The sequence below is a fragment of the Parambassis ranga genome, chromosome 16, assembly GCF_900634625.1.
Source record: "Parambassis ranga chromosome 16, fParRan2.1, whole genome shotgun sequence".
In the NCBI taxonomy this organism is placed as follows: Eukaryota; Metazoa; Chordata; class Actinopteri; family Ambassidae; genus Parambassis; species Parambassis ranga.
This window is the reverse complement of record NC_041036.1, coordinates 18,147,253-18,167,819: the sequence shown is the minus strand read 5'-3', so window position 1 is coordinate 18,167,819 and position 20,567 is coordinate 18,147,253. Positions and strand designations below refer to the sequence as shown.

At 41.3% G+C, this 20,567-nt stretch overlaps 1 protein-coding gene across 1 annotated transcript; it reads right to left on the bottom strand.

The window, feature by feature from the left end:
• Window positions 1–10,061: 10,061 nt before the first annotated feature.
• On the bottom strand, window positions 10,062–20,109 carry drd2l (dopamine receptor D2 like). Its single transcript, XM_028425572.1, has 7 exons — window positions 19,738–20,109; window positions 18,502–18,611; window positions 15,164–15,300; window positions 12,140–12,357; window positions 11,978–12,061; window positions 11,427–11,787; window positions 10,062–10,258 (listed from the first exon to the last, which is right to left on the bottom strand). The coding sequence occupies exons 1-7, from the start codon at window positions 20,107–20,109 to the stop codon at window positions 10,062–10,064; spliced, it is 1,479 nt and encodes a 492-aa protein (XP_028281373.1).
• Between the last annotated feature and the right edge of the window lie 458 nt (window positions 20,110–20,567).

Here is a 20,567-nt window from a genome sequence, read left to right as displayed (position 1 = left end):
TAGCTGTCTGACACACCAGGGGTCCACCGCTGTCTCCCTTAAAACAAATCCTGCGTACATTTAATAGTGAGTCTGACCTGGCTGTGTTGCTTGTTAAAATATGAGGGTGTGTGGATGAAGGTTTATGTGGGAGGTTTTTATGTCACCTGGCAGGTGTCCACTTCACCGTCCATGCTGCCAGCACAAATCATATGAGGAGTGATGAGGTAGCCATAAACACTGAAGCTGGAGCAGATTGACTGAGCTATTACCTTCACCTGAGCCTGCCTTAGCTCATCGGTCACAATCCCTGTCAAAAAAAAAAAAAAACAGAGAAACAAATGAGGCCAGAAGAGCTTTTACTCTGTTCACCCTTGTTCCTATTATGATGACATCAAGTTATGTTTTTAGACCCATCAATAGTTTGGGACCATCCATGAAGGATGCTGGATTAGTTGAGAGCTTTATTTTGGGACTAAAGGTGTAGTTACCGTCTTCATAAAGAAAACCCCAGCCTGTGATCCAACAGGGCGCTCCAGGAAGAAAGGACTCGCTTCGGCTGGGCAAACAGACCGGTCGCACCGCACCTATAAAACCACACAGCAATCAAATCTAATCTAACATCTATAAACAAAGCAGTAAAGTGATCTGGGTCACTGCATGGTTATAAAAACCACACATTATCAGGTTTGTGTTTGATGTGATTGATAAGTTTGTGACCTAGAACGAACAATTTTCCAGCATCGCCCCTTCCTACAGTTACACGCCTAACTGTGAAGCCTTTCTTTGTAGAAGCTGAGAGTGCAGATTTTTTTATTTGTTTGCTTTGGAACTTATGAGTCTGTGTTTTCACGTGTAGTTGCCCAAGCCTGCCAACAGATGGCACCGTGTCTCTTTCTCACCGGTCATTTCCATGTCAGTGATGGTGCGCACCAGCCCCACATCGTAGTCATTGGAGTGGTCACTGAAGAGAGGGTGGTAGATGATCTGCAGCGCTCTGTAGCGTTTCCCTGGAGGGTTCTGAGCGATGCTGACTGTGCCCACCAACACCTGCCAGTCGGCCTCCCTCTGCATGTTATACCTGCTGAGGTGTGATGGAGAGGGTTGAATTGCAATAAAATGTGTGTTGACACTTAGAACTGTACTTAATATTAGAGTGTGGGTCCAAAACTCAAAACCAACAACAAAAATATTCCAACAACATTCAGTTTAAACTTATTGAGCTTGTTTCTGGTTCGTAGTTGAGCTCAAATTGTCTGCAGTGATTCCTCAAAATACAAATGAAGCATTCGAGAGGAGCAGAGAGGCCCATGAGACAGACAGAGCTCCATCTGTCATGATCAAGCTCTGGATGCAGCATGCTGTGCCTCAGCTTCTTTTTTTTCTTTTACTTGCACTTGACTTGATTAGATCAGATCATATATATCACTTTGAACTTGAAGGCTGTTCTACACATTCTTTTCTACCTGAACTGATGACCCCTACATCTTACTTTCCACCCCCTGTGTTCAACTCACTTAACGAAGCAGTGAGCTGCAGTGATGACCCAGTGAGAGGAGATGATGGATCCACCACACACATGCTGGCCCCTCCACTGCATGCTGACCTGCCAGCCCCAGCTGTCCTTAGCTGCTAAGGTTCCTCCGACAATACGACGACCGTCACTAACCAGATGTGAGCAGTCTGGATGACGAATAAGCAAAACAAAAGCGAGGAAAGGTGTTAATATTCAAGAGGTTTAAACCCATAATCTGTGTATTTATCATCTTCTTTCCAAGACAAATAGGCAGAGAGTCAACATTACCATCACAATGGAGCTCTGCTTAGCCACACATGAATCATTAAAAGTGTTTTTACCTGCAGTGACGTTCACTGGATTCTTCAACAAATAAGGCTCCTGACTTATGACACTGCAGCCCCCTTTCTCACCACAAAGAGGAGGAGGAGGAGGAGTAGATGATCCACCCGACTTAGATGTGAATACCAGGAACCTGACTGATGTGACAAGAGAGAAGAAAACAGCCAGAAAACTCACACACATTCTTTCTGAACTCGTTCTTGGTAGAAATGTTGGAGGAAGGATGATCACGAACCTGAAACAAATTATGTCTCTTCACTCTTTTTGTCTCACTTTTGCTTATTCCAACTGAATTTCAGGAGAATACATAATAGAGTCCAATAGAGGGTGCAAAAATAATTACATTGCATTTTGTCTTCAATTAATTTGAATTTCATTCTGATTGCAGAATCCCCACCTAATATTCCTGCTCACTCAAGTGTCACTGAAAGCAACGAGGTCACATTAATATTAGTGGGATTTGATTCCAGTTATTAGAATAAAGTTGGGCAAAAGAAGTGCAACTTCTTGTGCCTTTAAAAAAATACAGTGAGTCTATGAATGATAATGTGATGAGCTCTAGCACAGTTTTAACCCCTGAATGTTGCACAGTTATGTTATCACACACATGCAGCAGGTTACCTAAGAAAGCCAAGCCGATGACCAATATAACGGTGGCTGAAATGACCAGAACCACCAGCAGCACACAGGATGTGCATGGTTGAGGCTGTGCATCTGAAAAACAAAACAAATACATGTTATAAGATAAGATAAAATACAATTAAAGTGCAGGAGTATACGTGTCAATATAAATAAATCCAAATCAGAAGTACAGGTAGCGGTATGACTGAGCACAATATATGTTGCATGGCTGTAATATAGAGATATAAGGTGCTAAATAAATACAAATAGAGACCAGTGGAGGGAATGACATTGGTACATTACATGATCATCCAGCTCTTCTCCCTACAGAAAGGGGAGGAGTCACACAGTCTGATGGCCACTGTCGGGTTCTGTGGTGCAATCCAGTCTTTTAAACTGTTTAGGTTGTACTGTGTATTGTATATTTTAAAAAATTATTCAGTTTAAAAAAAAGAGGGAGCCAGATATTGTATTTTTTTTCCAATACAATATCAGCCATGTGGGCTGTGTTATGATCTATGTTATGACATTAGACTTCCCACTGACTTTCCTAAATATAAACACATTTACATCCTGATACAAAAAAACCCAAAAACTTTTTCCATTATCAGCCCCTGTGTAATTTGAACGACAAATGTGCACTTTATTTGGCAGAAACTTTAGAAATTGGCTGAAACCCACCTTCTCCATCTACAGCAATACAGTCAGAACTGGCATCTGCTGTCATCAAACATTATGAATACATAACAGCATGTTCAGTCAACATTTGTTATTAAACTTGATCCATGTCTTTAAAGTGTGCTGGTCAGTGTGGCCTTAGGGTTTCTGAAGACCCACAGTATTATAACAGCTTTATCATCAAAAAAACTGCACTCAGACCCGAGGACAGAACACAACCATGATATCAGGTAAAAGCATGAGCTGCATGCAATGCCTTGTGGGTAAAAAAAATACATTTGGAAATCAATTTTATGCTTGACTGACAGCCACTTGAGGCGGATGAGTGCTGGTATAATGTGGAACCTCTCACTAGTTTTTTTGATAAAAGGCCGTTGGCTGTGCGCTGCAGTGGCAGGAGGACTGATGGTGATGTCTGGGAAAATATGCGGTGAGTGAATCATGAACTGTGGGAGGCCATTTCTGCTTCTCCTCCTGAAGAGAAGAATGTTCGGTGCTACATACTGTGGCGTTTGCTAATATAAATCTAACACTTTAAACGCGTGGCTTTTCCAACAAAAGACATAAGCTGATAAGCTGGGCTTATCTTCCTCTGTGTGCTTGAAGCTGAGACTCAGTGGACAGACTATTATAAATGAGAGACAATACAATGCAAGGCCAAGGACTGCTTAGCATGCAGAGCACCTTAGTTTAATAATGGTGGTTGATTGTAAACATTAAATTGGTTAAACTGTGCATCCTCAACTCTGCCTATAGGTTATTAACATATAGTTCAAATAGTCCACATGACTGAAACTGTATTGGTAAAACATGCAATAAACATTACAAATGAGGCACCAGAGGGGAATCAGTAATACATCAGACCATTACTGAATTATGAAACATTCACACCAGTGACCTTTCTTTCTTTTTCTTTTTTTCGTGAAGGTGTGAGAAATTGATTGCTTTAATACAGCCAAAGGCCACCGTGAGGTCAAACAGCAATAACAAAGATTACACGGCAGCACTACCCCACATTAGAATGTTATTGCTACAGCTGCAAACAGCTGCCTTAGCACTGTGTGTTTTGGAGAAACTGAGAGAAATACATCCATAGATGACTTCTGGAGGTAACACATCGATGCTGCTTTCTAAAAGGACGCTACGGTTAATTATCTTTAAGACAAGATGATGCAGAATCCTGAATGGAGGTGGAACAGAAGTCACTTCTACACCTCTGAAGCTGTCTTTACTGATTATTGTGGTGACAATAAAAGGACAAAGGACCTGTGCTGTACAGCGTGTAGTGCTAGAAAGGAACAGGAGAACAGGATGTCCAGACCTGACTGAGCTGAAGAGGACTACAAGGTTCCCCTCATGTGTTCGGTGCTCATTTACACCAGCAGAACATGCATCCAGCTTTAGCTCAGATTCAACATTTTGAACTGTGTTTTATGATCATAGTGCAAGGCTTGGTGAAGATCATTAATGTGGCTGAAGCAGCTGGATGTCAGTCAAATGATATGGAAAAAGAGCCACTCTAGCTTTAAGGATCCTCTGTGCTGATCCAGGGATGCAGTCTCCTCAGTGAGAGCACATGAAACAACGCGTTGTGTTACCACGCTAGCATTTCCTGTGACATTTAACAGCGTGCTAGGAGGATATTTAGACAGTAGTAATATTAGAACGAATAAAAAATCAACTGGACTGAAATATAAACCTCATGTTATGTGTTTGTTTGCCATTGATGCTTATTTTATTTTGTCTTGTGGCTGTATGATTAGTGGGCTGATCAAATGTGTTGGGAGAAATATCAGCAATTAAAAATAGCAGCTAAATGAAAGAAATTTGCCTCATAAAATATCTTTACTGTTTTGAAAAAAAGGTCTGTTTCAGCATCATGATCGTAACCTATCGATGTCATTCGCAATGGGCCATTAAGCATCTTGATAAGAAAAGCAACAGTTCAGTGGGGGGGACATAATGCTAAGCCTTGAGCAAAGGTTTGCACATTCATAGTGACTTTTAGAGCCATATACATTAGCTTCATGGTCAGATTCCCTCAGGCTGGCAGCCAGATTTGACATCCTGAAAACCCAATATGTCGCTCTTAGGAGTAGATGGAAATGAACTCTGTATGTGTGTGTGGTAGACAATATAAGGCTCATATATGCTCATGAACACCTACATGAAAAAAAACACCTACCAATATATAAATACATAAATGTCCCCATAACTATTAACAAAAGATGTATGTGGTTATATGTGTCCACATACTTTTGGCCATGTTGTGTGTTGCATCAACAAAAAAAAGTGAGGCCATTAACTGTAATTAACTGCTGGCCAGCAAATAAAGCACATTGATCCACGTGTTTGGCCGTCCACCATAAGTGAAGCATGTTTGCATCCTGCTGGGGTTGATTGAATCCTGCAGGTGCTCTGAGCATTGGCAGCACCTTAAATTATTACCATACCTGGCTGTTGATCACAGGAATCTTTGGGTAACATGAGACCTATTGATCCTTGCTCCAGTGGGCCTCCGTCTGACGGCTTCCGCTGCTGAAACTCTGAAAGATTACCACTACAAGGAGGTGGTGAAGCCGGGGTTGTTTGATCTTGGCCTTGTGAGGATGCGGTCAAAGGAGATGAAGGTTCAGGAGGTGGAGGATCTGATGTAACATCAGAAAAGGATGGAAGCTCTGTGCTTACATCATCTGCGAGGTTACAGTGGGGCATGATGGCGAAGACCGTGGAAGGGACCACCGATGATATGCTCCGTACGTCGTCATTGCTTGGACTTTGCAACGAAGCTGAAGACCAGTGATAAAAAGATGAAAACACTGATGTATCAAACAGGTGCTGGGCATGAGAGGTGTCAGTGCAGCCTGTCTGCTCATCCATGGTTGTGAAGTCTGTGGAAGTGGCCATAAAACGGCAGGAGTTATTGCCACACAGAGACCCTGACAGCCCAGCTGAAGGCCTGCAAATAAAGAAATGACACGAGCTTGCAATTATGGGCTGCAATTTATTACGGCCTTTAAAAGCCACTCACACAGGTTAGCATGTGAAAAAACACAGGGTCAGTTTATTATTCTGAGCCCTCCATGACTCATATCTCAACTTCTCATCATATTGTGTACTTCTTTTAAAAGCATATTTTCAAGAGCTCTCACCTGAATGTCAGCCGATCAGACCTGCCTCATTTGTATGGATTATTCATTCATGTGTGCGTGTCCTCCTCCACTCCTTAATCCAGTGAAGAGAAATGCATTGCTGTCACTGACAAGAGACCAAAAGAGTCCGACGCATCTTTAATCCAGACATATCTGCTGCCTCACTGTGAATCCATCATCCTCGACATGCACGGGTTTCAGAAGTTCGTCACTTGAGAAGTTGCCACTGTACTCCTCCTCCTCCTCCTCCTCCTCCTTCCTCCCTCTCAGTTACCAATGAATCCTTTTACTGTACCACACCTTACAGACCCTTCCTCTTCCTTCTTCCAGCTTCATCGCTCCTTTCTTGGTCAGAGCAGGTAAGGCTGCGGCAGTCAGGTCAGTAACGGATATGTGCTGTTGTTGTCATTGGGAGCGTTATGAAATATGCATGGGGATAATTGTGAGCTGGGGTCAGAGTTTAACAGCAGAGGGTAATGTACACCACACCAGTGACTCACTCACAAACAGTGAGGACCAGAGCAGCACGGACACTCACATAAGCAGAATTCAATTTCACATATCTTTAAAGGATGAGTATGAATAATCATGGTCCCATTATGCAACTGAAGAGGGATAATTGTTTGTGTATAAGAGAGGTGGGGGGGGGGGGTAGCTGTGTTCAATCTTCTCAAAGGTATTTTGTTCACCCTACCACCTGACCTGAGACAGTGTGAAGTGCTGGCAGAGCTCACCTTATAGTGTTACTTTGCACCTTCTAGGTTACACCTTTGAGTTCACAGCAGAGATCAAAGATGGCGGAGGAGACATGACAGCATCATATGTGAGACACAAGGCGTGATAAACCTGAAACATTCGAATTTTTCAATAAATAGCTCAAACAACTGCGAAAAAGTTTGAAATGTTGATACGAAGTTGTTCCAATATACATTAAATTAGTTGTCGGTTAATTGACCTGGCAGCGTTTCTTTGATATACGATACATGCACACACACACAAAGTATTAGTAGCCATCAGGTCTCTGTGCCCATGTAGCAGTGCTCCGTCCAGAATATAGTCCCAAAATAGATCAGCCTAGGAGATCGCCTCGTGTTAACAGGCCACAAGAGGTTCTTACTGTTTTTTTTTTGTAATCAGGATGCTAGTTAAATAGAACACGTGATCTCAGTAGCTGAACTCTCTGTAGACAGGCTGAGCACATGCCTGGCTCCTGGACATGTGTGTAGGTCTGTATATGCTATGAGGAGAAAACACATTCACACAGGAATCATGTTTCAGCACAGGTAACATCTTAATGCGATAGTTCTAAAGGAGGCCCGGTAAGTTTACTAAGGGATGAGCCAAAAAGTTAGCAGCTAGTTCTATTTGGATTATGGCAGACAAAAAAGAAAGAATAAAAAACTCATCATACAATCGACTTCTTCAAAAAAAAGGAAGGTTTGGGAAACATGTAGCAAATATATTAAAGAAAAAACAAAACAAAGAACAGAAAGCCTAGAATTGTCTACATTATTTCAGGTTTGGAAGTGCTAATGCTAATGTCATTCAGGTAGCTCTTATGAACAAAATGACAACATTATCCTGTGTATTATTATCCTATGATTTATTTATTATTAGTGTGTTATCATTATCGTTTATGTTAGTTTTTATGATACCATAAGGGGAATATCATTTTATATACCTGATTTAATTGAATGGAAACATTTCCATAAAAAACAAAATGTCATCCTTATGCTGCTAGATTTTATTTACTCTGTCAACATTTTTGCGCGTCAGGCCTCCTGAGTAAATGGTCTAAATTACATCGACACACATGCCTTGTTTGTTGTTCAGAAGATGAGCGTGAGGCTGCAGTCTCCCCGCTCACTACCCCGACAGAATGAAGGAATAAATAAAGCACCCAGACTTCATTTGCTCCCGCATTGGTGTCAGAGTTCTTGTTTACTTCAATCAATCTGACTGGCAACTCAATCTGATGTAAACCTGCCAAGATACACACAGCGTCGCCGCCTTCCTCTCCCTGTGGCATCAGTCAGGGGAGCAGAGAGGAACCTGGTGTTCAAAGCAGCCCTCTGGATACAACGAGGATTTGCAACTTAATTTCATAATTTGTTTGTGTGTGTGTGTGTGTGTGTGTGTTGCAGACAGACACACAAGTGGGGTTTACTGACAGGACCAAAGGTCTAAATGAAGTACCAAAAAATGCTACAGAATACTGTTAAACAACAGTAATGCACGTGCTTTTGTTATTTTGCTTTGGAAAGTAAAGACAAAATGTCTTTAAACAGAATCATGCTAGGACCTCTGGGCCCCTCGTCCCAGAGTTGATATATTTCCTTGGGCAGCCAGTAGTTAGCAGCTTGTAATAAGGTCAGCAGCTGACACTGAGATTTTATCCTATGACCTACAATTCATCAGAAAATATGTCACTGTCCTAAGACAGGCAGCTGCTAAGTGGCTAAAAAAGACTTTTCAAGGACAGTAAATATGGACCACAGCTAAGAGGACTGGCTTTGGCTGATGCACACTGAGCTTTGTTGTGGTGACAATGAATGCAGAGTGATTCCCATTGACTGTAAGATGGACTGTGCTTTATTACCTCGGCATTGTTTTTCCTCCATTTTCAGCCAATAATAAATAATTGAACACAAACTTATCAAAAAGAGAAAAAAAGCACTTGGACACTGACCAGCATTACAAAAACTAGCAAACAAGTCATAAACTACATATGGAAAAAGTGAGTATAAAACGTGGAGGAGGTGGGGTTTATGACCTATGATGCAGCAGACTCAAAGCCCAACACTTTCTCAAGAGAGACACACACACACCATCCTGCAGAATACAGAATACAGCAGAAACTCACTGAGTCTACACCATGAAAGTGGTGAGTAAACCTTAGTCTCTTAAAACCGTATATATATACGTACATATATATATATACACTACATTTTGGGTAAAAAAAAATCCCTCCTTTGGAAAACATTTTAATTTCATGACTATTTCACAGTAAAGTCAAAGAAAATGTTTGTCATGATTTGTTTTTTTTTTTATTTATGGTCTGTACAACACGTAGTAAAATGATTATTAACAATGCATGTGCACACATATATTTAAATGAGCCTGCTGATGAGTTGCATGTTTGATCACCACATCGATAACTTGATGGAAATTTTCAGGAGAACAAGTGTGAAACGTGAACATGAGGTGTAAAACTAAAGTTAAAGCTGGACATTATTTTCTTTGTTCTTTTTTTTTCTTACTTATTCCTGTCCTCTGCAACAGACGAGCACATGCAAGCTGCTGTTTGTCAAGATTACAGGCAAACACAACAGAGAGAGTCTGACACAAATCAAGTTAGTTCCAGTAAATTGGAAAAACACGTCACGTCTCCAGGAGTCTCTGAGTCAGGATGCTGTCCTCACATTCCCTTTATGTACACAACAGTGCATATCTTCTTTACTCAGAAGTATCTCCAGCTTGTTTGTGTTTCTTGTCTTCTGCTTGTCACACGTCGTCTTGTAGTAATAGTGCCGTCCTTGTTGTCACTTCCTCTGTATGTCATGTTTTTTCCAGGCCTGTCACAGCCGCTGGTTACATTTATCTCATGTGTATTTTTCCATGCAGCTTATAGCAGTCGTCCAGCATATTGTTGCAGTTTCACTTGCTGTGAATCTAAAGTAGTTTCTCCTGACTTTCTCCTCTGCTAACTCTCTCACCTCAGATCTCAGAGCGATGTCAGCCTCCTGACAGGTGATGCTTTTCATCCGTCCCGTCTAGCAGTGCAGGATCTTGATGAAGGCTTTGCGAAATTCAATGTTGAAAGTGGTGTAGATGACGGGGTTGACGGCGCTGTTCAGGTATCCCAGCCAGGTGACGGCGCTGTACAGCGAGGGTGAGATGCAGCAGCTCCTGCAGTGGGCCTTCAGCACGTGGGTCAGGAAGAAAGGCAGCCAGCAGATAATGAACACACCTTGAAAACAAAAGGGGGGGACACAATTAATACATATCACCAGGAAACCGCTGAAACAATAGATATAGAGAGAGAACTTCATCAATCCCAGCTGTATAGTCACCAGCACTGAGACACATTAATCACAAACACGGATGTGGCTGGCAGGAAAGAAAATGCAATCAGGATAGAAGTAATAAATAACTGTAGTGATAAAAATGTCAAGAATAAATTTATATATTTTTATTCTAAATTGAAAAGGGCAAACTTGATAAGTTCGTGGCAGGATGCAGAAAGAAATTAATTTTGAGTTCACTTTTGTGGTATTTATGTTTTGGGTAATTGAAAATAGCAACTATAAACTAACTGAGAAAATTGCCAATATCAGCCTTTTGTACAATTATCCACTACCTCAGTCTTGACAAATGAATGATGAATAACCCTATAGTTCATAGCTGGGAATGTCCCAGGAAGTCATTTGTGCTGTCATCCACAACAGACTCCAGATGATCCAGCTCACTTGGTCACAGATCAGTCAGATCTGCGGGCACAGTGATGGCCTCTGTGTTCTATGCTACAAATGGAGTGCTGCAGCACAGCTTCATAGAGCAGTGCTGTACCACCAGTCTGCAAGTCTTCACTCCTCTAAATGGAGCACAGTGGTTGTCTTTTAACATCATTACTGCTGACACTTTCGGGAGGTCCAATATGCTAACTAAGCAACAACTGCTGAGCAATGCAGCCCACGTACTGTCAAAAACTGCAGTTCACCCCGCAGCCTCTGGTGGCTGTTCTCAAAAGTGCGTCAATTGATGTCCGACTTTACAGCAGCAGCTTTCATCATGGGCCTGACAGGCGGTTACTGATATAAAAGCCTGAGTTTCCTGCCCTCCTGCTGTCCACTTCAACCACTTCGACCTTGACAGTCAGTTAGAGCTAGTTGATCCTGTCTACATGGTGACAGTCAGAGCCTCCCAGGAGGATGAAAATGGCACTACAAAAACCTATGGGTGACATCACAAACAGTTTCTAACAGATGTCTATGACTGCTACAAAAAAGGATGTGTGTGTATCCATGACAAAGTGTATAAATGTAGGAGGACAGGATGAAATGTGCCAAGTTTCCCAAGGTTCTCTACTGTCGCCCACAAATGTATCAACAGTCTTACAACATACATCTCCTCCTTACCAAGCACAATAGCGAGCATCTGTGTCGCTTTACGCTCCTTCTGCTGCGACAGTCTCCCTCTCACCCTTTCCTTGGTGATGCACCATTTCTCCCTGCCACTGCTGCGCTCCCGCCATCCCTCACGGCCCCTCATGCCATCCTCAAGAGTGGGGGGACGGGGCGTCAGGGCTGATCGTGTCACGGTTGAGGGGAGAACGGGCGTAGGTCCAACTGAGATGGACAGGGAGATCCGGGCCTGTCCTGAGTGGGAAGAGTTCTGGGGAGCAGGGGGAGGAGGAGGAGCCAGGCTCTGCTCAGTTTGTGGCAGGAACTGACCTGGCTCCACTTCCAGGGGGTGCACTACTGCCTCCTTCACCAGGGTCTGACACACAGAGAGGCGGGAAGGAGGGTGGTGAGGGAGACAAGTGTTAGGGGACAAACACAGGTGTGGATGCTTGCGAAGAAGATACAAAAGAAGAAAGAGAAACCTTTTGGAACACGAGCTAAACAGCATCTCTGCAGAAACAGCAGATGGCATGAGAAACGTGAAAGTTCATAGTCCAGGCACTCACCACTTTCTTGCGTTGTGGGCCTGCTGTGGCAGGTCTGAGAATCAGAGTGCACAACTTGACATCTTCCGGTTGTGTACACTTATTCTGAAACAAAAATAAGCACAGTGTAAACATTAGACATAAATCTGTAGACGGTAAAATACATACCATTATGGACTCTACCTTGCGGTGTCGATGACCTTCTCCTGCCTCTGCCGCGCTTTGTGTGAGCAGGCCATGTCTCCGTGGTGGGGCAGTGCGTCTGCCTCGCTTGCGCAGGACCACGCAGATCTGTGCGTACACCAGAAGCGTGACGATGAAGGGGACGTAGAAGGAGGCCACAGATGAGTAAACCACAAAAGCTGGGTCTGCGAAGCTGCATGTAGTGCCTTCACGGCTGGCTAATACAGAGATGAACAAGAGAAAACAAGAGCTCCCATGTGGCAACCTCCAAAAAACTCCAAAAAACCAATATATGTTTAGCTAAGCTAATCCTTTCCTGGGTTTAGCCTGATTCCTGCTCTTGTGTTTCTCAGAAAACAGTGATGAAACCGAAATACTTGTGAACATCTTTTAAACAAACACTTGTAAGTCAACAATGATGCAACCTGATCAAACAAATAGGAACTGAATACAAATCTACACAGACTGTGCCTCCAAACAGTCTGTTGTAATCTGTGAGCAACCCATTACCGTTGAGAGATATTTTTGAGTATTTTACTGTGTTTCGAGGCAGATGTCTGCCGGATGTCAGCTCTCACATTACTTTGAGAATGAGAGGGAAACTCATTCTCAAGTGGTTTCCCTTTGAGCTCAGTCAGCCACGGCTGAAGTCCCTCCTCACTGCCTTCATTAAATCAGAGGTTATGTGCTGAGCACCTTCACTCCTGCTGCTTTTGTGAGACAGCAAACACATCAAGGATTATGTGTATCCTCTTGTTAGCAGGGCTTCATGTGTCACGTGTCATGCCAGTGATGAGAAAGCGATGCATGTCTGCAATGATATTTTAGCGTATTCAGATGATTAACTACGCGCCAAACTTTGTTTACCGTCTCATCGGTGATTAATAATCTAAGAGGTTGTGTGTGACATCATGATAAAAAATTCATTATCAGTGGTGGACTAGAAATGCCATGAAGGACCCAGTCTTTAATTTCCAATCTTTTTTCCGTTATCTTGAGCCTTGTGTAGAAAATGTGGGAACATGCATCAGCCCCCTAATGCACCTACAGCAGAAATCTTTAATTAAGTGCAATGTGTGGCTGGGTTGTAATTAAGAGAAAAAGCTGTAATTACAGATGTGACACCTGCATACTAAGTATAGTCTGATGTATCCACTGATGTGCAGCAGGGACGATTGAGGCTAAGACTTTTCTAAGAATGTGTGAAAATTTTATTTTTTTTTTTAAATTAGATTGGTGCTACAACTGCAATGATATTTGAAGCTATAAAAGGAGATATTGGACATGATTTTAAATGTTAAATGTCAGTTTACGTAATTCTATGTTTTCATATTTTATTTTTTACTGTAAATGTTAAATTCTTCAAAACCCAAAAAGAAGAAATCTGGTTGTTTGTTTCAGCCCTGTTTTAGTTTTCAAATGTACTCTTGTTAAAGTCAGGGATGGTCATTAAAAAGCTAGCAAGATTTAAAAGTAGCATCTCCTCAGGCATTCATCCAAACCCACCCCCTCCCCTCAGGGAAGCCTCCAAAGCCTCAATCTCTACACAGGATGAACACTGCTGCATCCAAACAGCCTTCACAGAAGAGCGGAGAGAGGAGCCCTGTCCCATTCAACAATGTCACATGACTCATTCAGCTCTAAGCAAACACCTCATGTTGCCTCAATGTTCATGAACATTCATAAACATTTTTAGAAAACAATGTTTAGGAAACAAATATGACTACTGTTAGTACTCACAGCCGCCAAAGTAGCATTTTAGAAGGAGTACCCCAAACAGATATCTGAGGACAAGCTTAAAAGGTTTTTGCTGTTGGGGGTGTGGATTCTTGAAGCATGATTTCAAGAAGTATAGTAAATAGCACCTATAAGGTACAATTACCAACACTGGCTTTCAGATAGTCAAGTGTTGTGTCTCAGTTCAAGAGCTGGTTCCTTTGAAGAAAATGGTCTCTACAGGCTGAACAGAGCTTGTATTAAAGGAGCAATTTGTAACTTTCACTAGAAAGAGGTTGTTGTTGGGATGCCAAAGCTATTGTTGTCATTTGCCCATATAATGTACATATATACATACAGTATTTATTTTTACTTGCTCAATAAAGGAGTGACTAAAACTATCAATTTGATGTCATACACAGCAGAAGGTGTAGGACAGTGAGAAACTGTGTCTTGTTAAAAAAGGATTGCAGCAGTCTCTAAACTCAATATACAAAGCTGTCTGAACCTTAGACCTCTGTGCCCCATTGGGCTGAATAAAAGAATACAATCCTGGTCCTACAGCATGGTCTGTGGTTACCTAGCTAGTACACTAATCTTAGAAGATATCTCCACAGCAGAGTACATGGAGAGTGTAGCCATGGTGTCAGTGCTATTACTTCTGTCTTTCTGTTATTTAATAACCTGCAGTTGAAGATGCTTTAAAAATGGGTCCAAATGGGCCGTTACTCAATGGCTGCTTTTAAAGCACCTAAGAAGAGGCACAACTACGAGCATAACAACTGTCATCATTTCCTGAAAACACTCTTGACATTCAGAGGTACGATGTATTTTGTTCAGTTGTCATGGAGATGGTAACCAGCAATTGATAGAAAACTTCAGAATTGCTGGAATCCATTATGTAGCAGGCTGATCTTAGTAATGTACTTGTTTTGTAATGATGATAAACACGTTCCTTTATCATATGTTCATCACATCAGACTTGACTAAAAGCATTTCAGACATAAACCGATTAATGCAGGATGAACAGAGACACTTCTGACCGACTACAAACTGCAGAGTGTAGCCAGTGATGCAGGAAATTTGGGCCAATACTTTTCCTTAAAATAAATTCATAAGCTTTGGTGGGCACTACACAACCCTGAAGTGTTCACCACAGCTTCTAGTTCTAAGCTTCGAGCAGCACCAATTTTCTGAGGATGCATGACTGAATTTCAGTGTGCCATTTCCCCGGCTGGATGGAGCTAACACCTAAGCTCAAAGTAAGCGGGAAGTAATTTGAGAGGAAGTGTCAGATGGTACTGTTACCAGTATTGTTCAGTCCAAACAGCAAAGGACAGGAGATGGCAAAAGACAGGAACCAGACCACAGCAATCATCACCGCCACCCTCCTCCTGGAGCTGTATCTGGTGTTGTAGAGCAGCGGCATGGCCACCGCAGTGTACCTACAACAAAACACACAGGCGACACATCAGCAGGCTCGGCACACACTCGTTCGTGGTGCCTGCATCTGAACATGCAGCATTAATGTAGTGTACACACATGCAGGTTTTATCCCATAGTCATGTCCACACATATTTTAAAGTCAACCCGGAGCCAAACAAATTCAAACACACTATGCAACAAAACTGCTCTTTTACAGCCACGGGGACACAAAATACACAACTGATGAAAATAATCAGAATTGCAAGCTGTGCATTCAGGTGTGGGCAGTCTTGAGTGAGCTGCTGTAATCCCCACTGCAGGCAGACAGTCACGGACAAGAAGGCTTGAGGCTTGTTAGAAGACTATAAATGAAACAGTACCCTCGTCTTTATTTTTTCTGTATCATAATCTGCAATATATTTATTGTCTAGAGAGCCTGGAGTTGCAGCAGTAGTTATAAAGATTTGTGGATCAAGGATATGTGTCAGTTGTAAAGGAGTCCCCTAGGAATGACCAGGGACAAAAGACTGTTGTGCAGAGCACTGTTTAATTATTAATAATAATTGGATCATATTATTGTCAAATATGGCAGGAAATATAGTGGTACATTGGCTGAATCTGGCTCTTTAACAAAAATATTTTCTGTCCTTTAGTTATTTAAAAGATTTGACATGACTTTCAACAAACTTTTAAAAAATAAATATATAACAACTTGACCATGTAACATCGAATAAACATAACGGCCTTTAATGTGGTAATGTGTGAACCAGTTCATTAGAAGTACAATCCTAATGCAGAATTCTGGAGGCCAAAGGCAACCCTGCGCCCGGGACCATGTTGTTTTTGTAATCTTGAGATGAAGCTTTCTCAAGAGTATTAGCATTTTTTTTTTTTAATTGATTTTTTTTTTTTAAAGTAAAGATGATCAATTGAAATTCTATCTCTGTCCTTCAGCCAGCAGCTGCAACAGTAAGGCCCATAATAATGCTGAGATAGCTGTAAAAATACTCATTATGATTTTAGCCATTTTCTAGCCATTAGACTTGAAATAAATCCTAATATATAATTATGGAAAATAATGAACATGTCACACGTATAATGAATATATTAATTACATTTTCTGTATAAACCACAGTGGCTACAAGTAATAGGTACACATACCCTTGACAAAAAACCTTTCTTTTAGAGTGTGTCATTTTGTGGAAAATAATAAGAACAAAACATTGATGATCCTGGACTTTGACCTGGAAGGCACTCATCTCACCATAGAACAGAGAGACACACAGCACTGTACTTAGCTGTGAGAAAGCCTCTGATAGATATGAGAGATATGAGATATCACCTGCTGGTGTAAAACCTGACAAAGGTGTTAACTCTTCCCTGCACAACAACAAAACAAAAAGTAAAAAGGTCTATAACTTTAAGCTAAACACTAAAATCCTTAATATGATGATGTTAAGATAAGGTGACCTTTTCTATCTTACCTAACTCCGTGAACCGCAGCCAGTTATGTGAGTTTTTTTTTCACACCTGTTACATTTTTAGTCAGTGTGGGCTTACTGCAACACGAAGTCCTGCTCCTATATGGAAACAGCAGCATACGTGCAGAATATCTTTCCAATTATTTTCTGTTGTGAGAACACAGTTTATTCCGGGCTTCTGATTTTCGGTATTTGGTATACATTTTTACTTGGATTTTGGGGCTGCGAGGGTTATTTTCAGCTAATGGAGTATAATCAGTTTCAGTTAAAATTTTGACCTGAGAGGAAACGTTAGCAGCACTGATTACACTGCTATTACACTAAATTAAAGCACTTGTATTCATCACTTGTGTCACTATTTCATTGCAAGCTGTTATTAAGCCATTAAGCCGTTTAATTTATCATCTGTAGCTTTAACAAAGCTATTTAGACTGTCATTAGTTATTCAACAAAATGACACAAGTATGAAGTGGCACAGCCTCAATGTGTCACTTTGTCAGTGGAATCAGGACGCAGCTGCAGACGGCCTGACCGCTGGGTGTCTGGTCACCTCCCTTTGGAGAAAGAGGGCATCAGGAGGAAATCATCAGACTTGGCCTCCGTGTTACAGAAAATATAATGAACAGAGGACAAAGCTGTCGTTATCTGCGGGATACACAGGTGACTGCGGTACACAGGGGCTCGGAGCCTGCTGCTGAATGACAGCAGGATGATGGATATGGTTTCAAAGTTTCTAGCAGACCTCTATGTGTGTGTGTGTGCGCGTGTGTGTATGTGTGAACTAATGTTTTTATTAAGCCCCATATTAATTAGCTGCACCAATGAAGATAGATGGCAGAGAACAGAAATGAACCCTTAGGTCCTTGTGAAATTATTCTTTATGTAATAATGCTTCTTGATAAAAAAAAAGATAAACAGCAGAAAAAGAGGAGGAGAAGAGATAATGTGTTTGTAATTAACAGAATGCAGTACATTTAGTTCCATTCTAGCTGATGACCTACAAGTTCCAGATAACGTTACTCTGCTGACCTTGTTTAGTGTTGACAGAATTGTGCCTGTGTGGTTTCAGACACCTCGTGTTGCCTGGTGGGTTGGTGGGCCTCCAACTTACATTTGACCAATCATGGCACTCGACCAGTTTCTGTTTTTGGTCCTTTATTAGAAAGAATCCAATGACTGTCTTTGGACACTGTTTTTGCATTGTGTCACTGTGGTTACACCCACTGAGTGGTACAAATCTTGCTGAGTGGCAACACATCTAAAGAGCTTTTGTGGAATTGACAGAGATATGGAGCAGCTGATACATCAGTCTGACATACCTGACACCACTTTGGTTAAATGTGTGGTTAAATGCTGTATTGAAGACTCATATATATTTAGCACCTTTTATTAGATTAGAATCTTAGATTATATTCATTACAATGAGCCATTTGTCCCTACAATCAAGGAAAGGATGATCAGCTGGTCGAAGACAATTTAAATAATTTCTGTTTCTACTTAATACGTTTAAATGTTGTGTATTATACTATATTCAGAATCACTGTCAAGTTTTACTCCTGTTTGTTTTGTCACTCAGTCTGGTGGGATGTTTTTTTGTACAAATTGATCATTTAGGAAAAAAGAGGCTATTATATAGTAAATTAGTAGGTGAATTAAAAACAAGAAGAGAAAAGCTATTGATTGACAGCTCTATTATGTTAGAAACCTGAGAGTGAAGTAAAGAGTTCAGGAAGGACCAACCTATCAATGCTGATGGCACAGAGGTTGAGGATGCTGGCGGTGCACATCATGACATCCAGGGTGAGCAGGATGTCACAGTGGATGAGACTGAAGCGCCACTCTCCCACTACCTTCAACAGAACAAACAGAAGGCACTTTCATATTCAGCTTTTGTAATTTAAAAGAACTCATAATGTTTTGTACATTTTGGCCAGTAAGTTTTAGTACCAACCTCCTCATGGAAATTTAATTCCATGAGTTTGCTTCTGAAATCTACCCACAAAGACCTATGAAATAATGACGGTTTGTAGTTACTGTCACATGTTAACTGACGTGTATAAATCAGTATTTTGCACTGTTCCATTAATTGCTCATTGCCTGTGAAGCCATGTTTGAAACTCCCAGTCCACTGAATGTGACAGGAACTTCTTGAACCTGATTTGGATCTACTTGAGTGAGCATTGACCAAATCGAATGCTTTTAATTACTGCTAAACAGTCATTTAGTTAATTAACTGGAACTGAATCAATGACAATTGACAAACACCTGGAGTCAAGACATTGAGTGACCCCTGTGTTCACAGATAATTTTGCTGGCTTAATATTAACCTGAACATCTTTGGGTTTTGGAATATTGGTTACACATGTGGCAAAAGACATTTTGTCCGGATTTGTAAAATAGAATTTAGTAGACAATATTTTATTATTTATTAAACTCCAAATTATTGTGTCTGTGGATAATTAGCGTATAATGAACAAGGAAAAAAAATTAACCAGTATGAGAATTTCTCTATTTTGAGATGATGGAACCGTATCATAATTTTACTATAATTAATTAATTGTTCATTAAATAATTCACATCATAGAATGCACCGTTTAACTTTATTAAAGATTATTGAGTTTATTAAGTATTAAGTTTTCAAAAGGCTGTGAACTTAAAGATATATTTTGTTATAACAGCTCTGAGGCTAGGCTACAAGCACAAGAATCATCCAACAACTATGCTGACTCCCAATCTTGTGATATGGAGTGGTATTTAGTGACTCGACAAACTAGCTGATACTAGCTGGTTACCATGGTAACACATCAAAAATATCATCTTCTGAAAACATTTTATTTTTTGATAGTTTAAAAACTTTTTATCTGCCTTTAGTTCTAGTGTTTTATTTTATTTTTTTTCTTACAAAACAAATATGAGTCAGAGCGCCAAACTAGGTTCAGCAAAAATGCAATCACAGACCAAAGTGTAGGCACACACCTCTAGGTAGACGCCCCAGGGCATGACCAGCGTGGCCAGAAGCAGGTCGGACACAGCCAGCGAGACGATGAGGTAGTTGGTGGTCGTCTGCAGAGCACGCTCACGGGACACGGCCACACACACCAGCACGTTCCCGAACACCACACAGAAGATCAGGAGAACCAACAACACTGCGTAGAAGTTATACGGAGGTGACGAGGGTGACGGAGAGCTGGTGCAGTTGGAGGACATCGACAAAGACGAGGAGGAAGTAGGGAAGGATACAGGGGAGTATGTGGGGTCAAGGGTAATGGACAAATTGTGCTTAAGGGAAGAAAGGGGGAAGGAGGGAGAGGAGGAGGAGGTCTCGTCTGACTCGTTGAGTAAAGTCATGATCTCGCTCCAGTGAGCATGGTCAGGCTGAAAATTGATGACACAAAGAGAAGAAGAGAAAAATAATTACCCAAGGACCCTTCATGGCCCAGTGTGCTTTCGATTCACAATAGATCCAACAAAGACTTCTCCTTCTGACAACAGAGGAAACAAAAAGGTTATTATGGCATCAGGGCTGGTACTCTGCCTTTGCTCTCACCTCAAAAGAGACAGTTCATCAGGAAAGGATGCACCCTGTTTGTACGGAGCACAGAGTCAAGGTCACCTGATTCTTTTTAGGACACTGGTCTCAAGTGTAGAAGTTTCACTGACACCCATGAACTTCAAAGTCATAAAATTAAGTGGATATTTCCAGGCCTCAATCTGTGCTCTTAAGTCAGCTTTTATACAAACTTGTGAAGTTTACTGAAGAAGCAAGTCCTTCATACTTCAAGTAGGCAGATTCTGCTCTGTTAGTC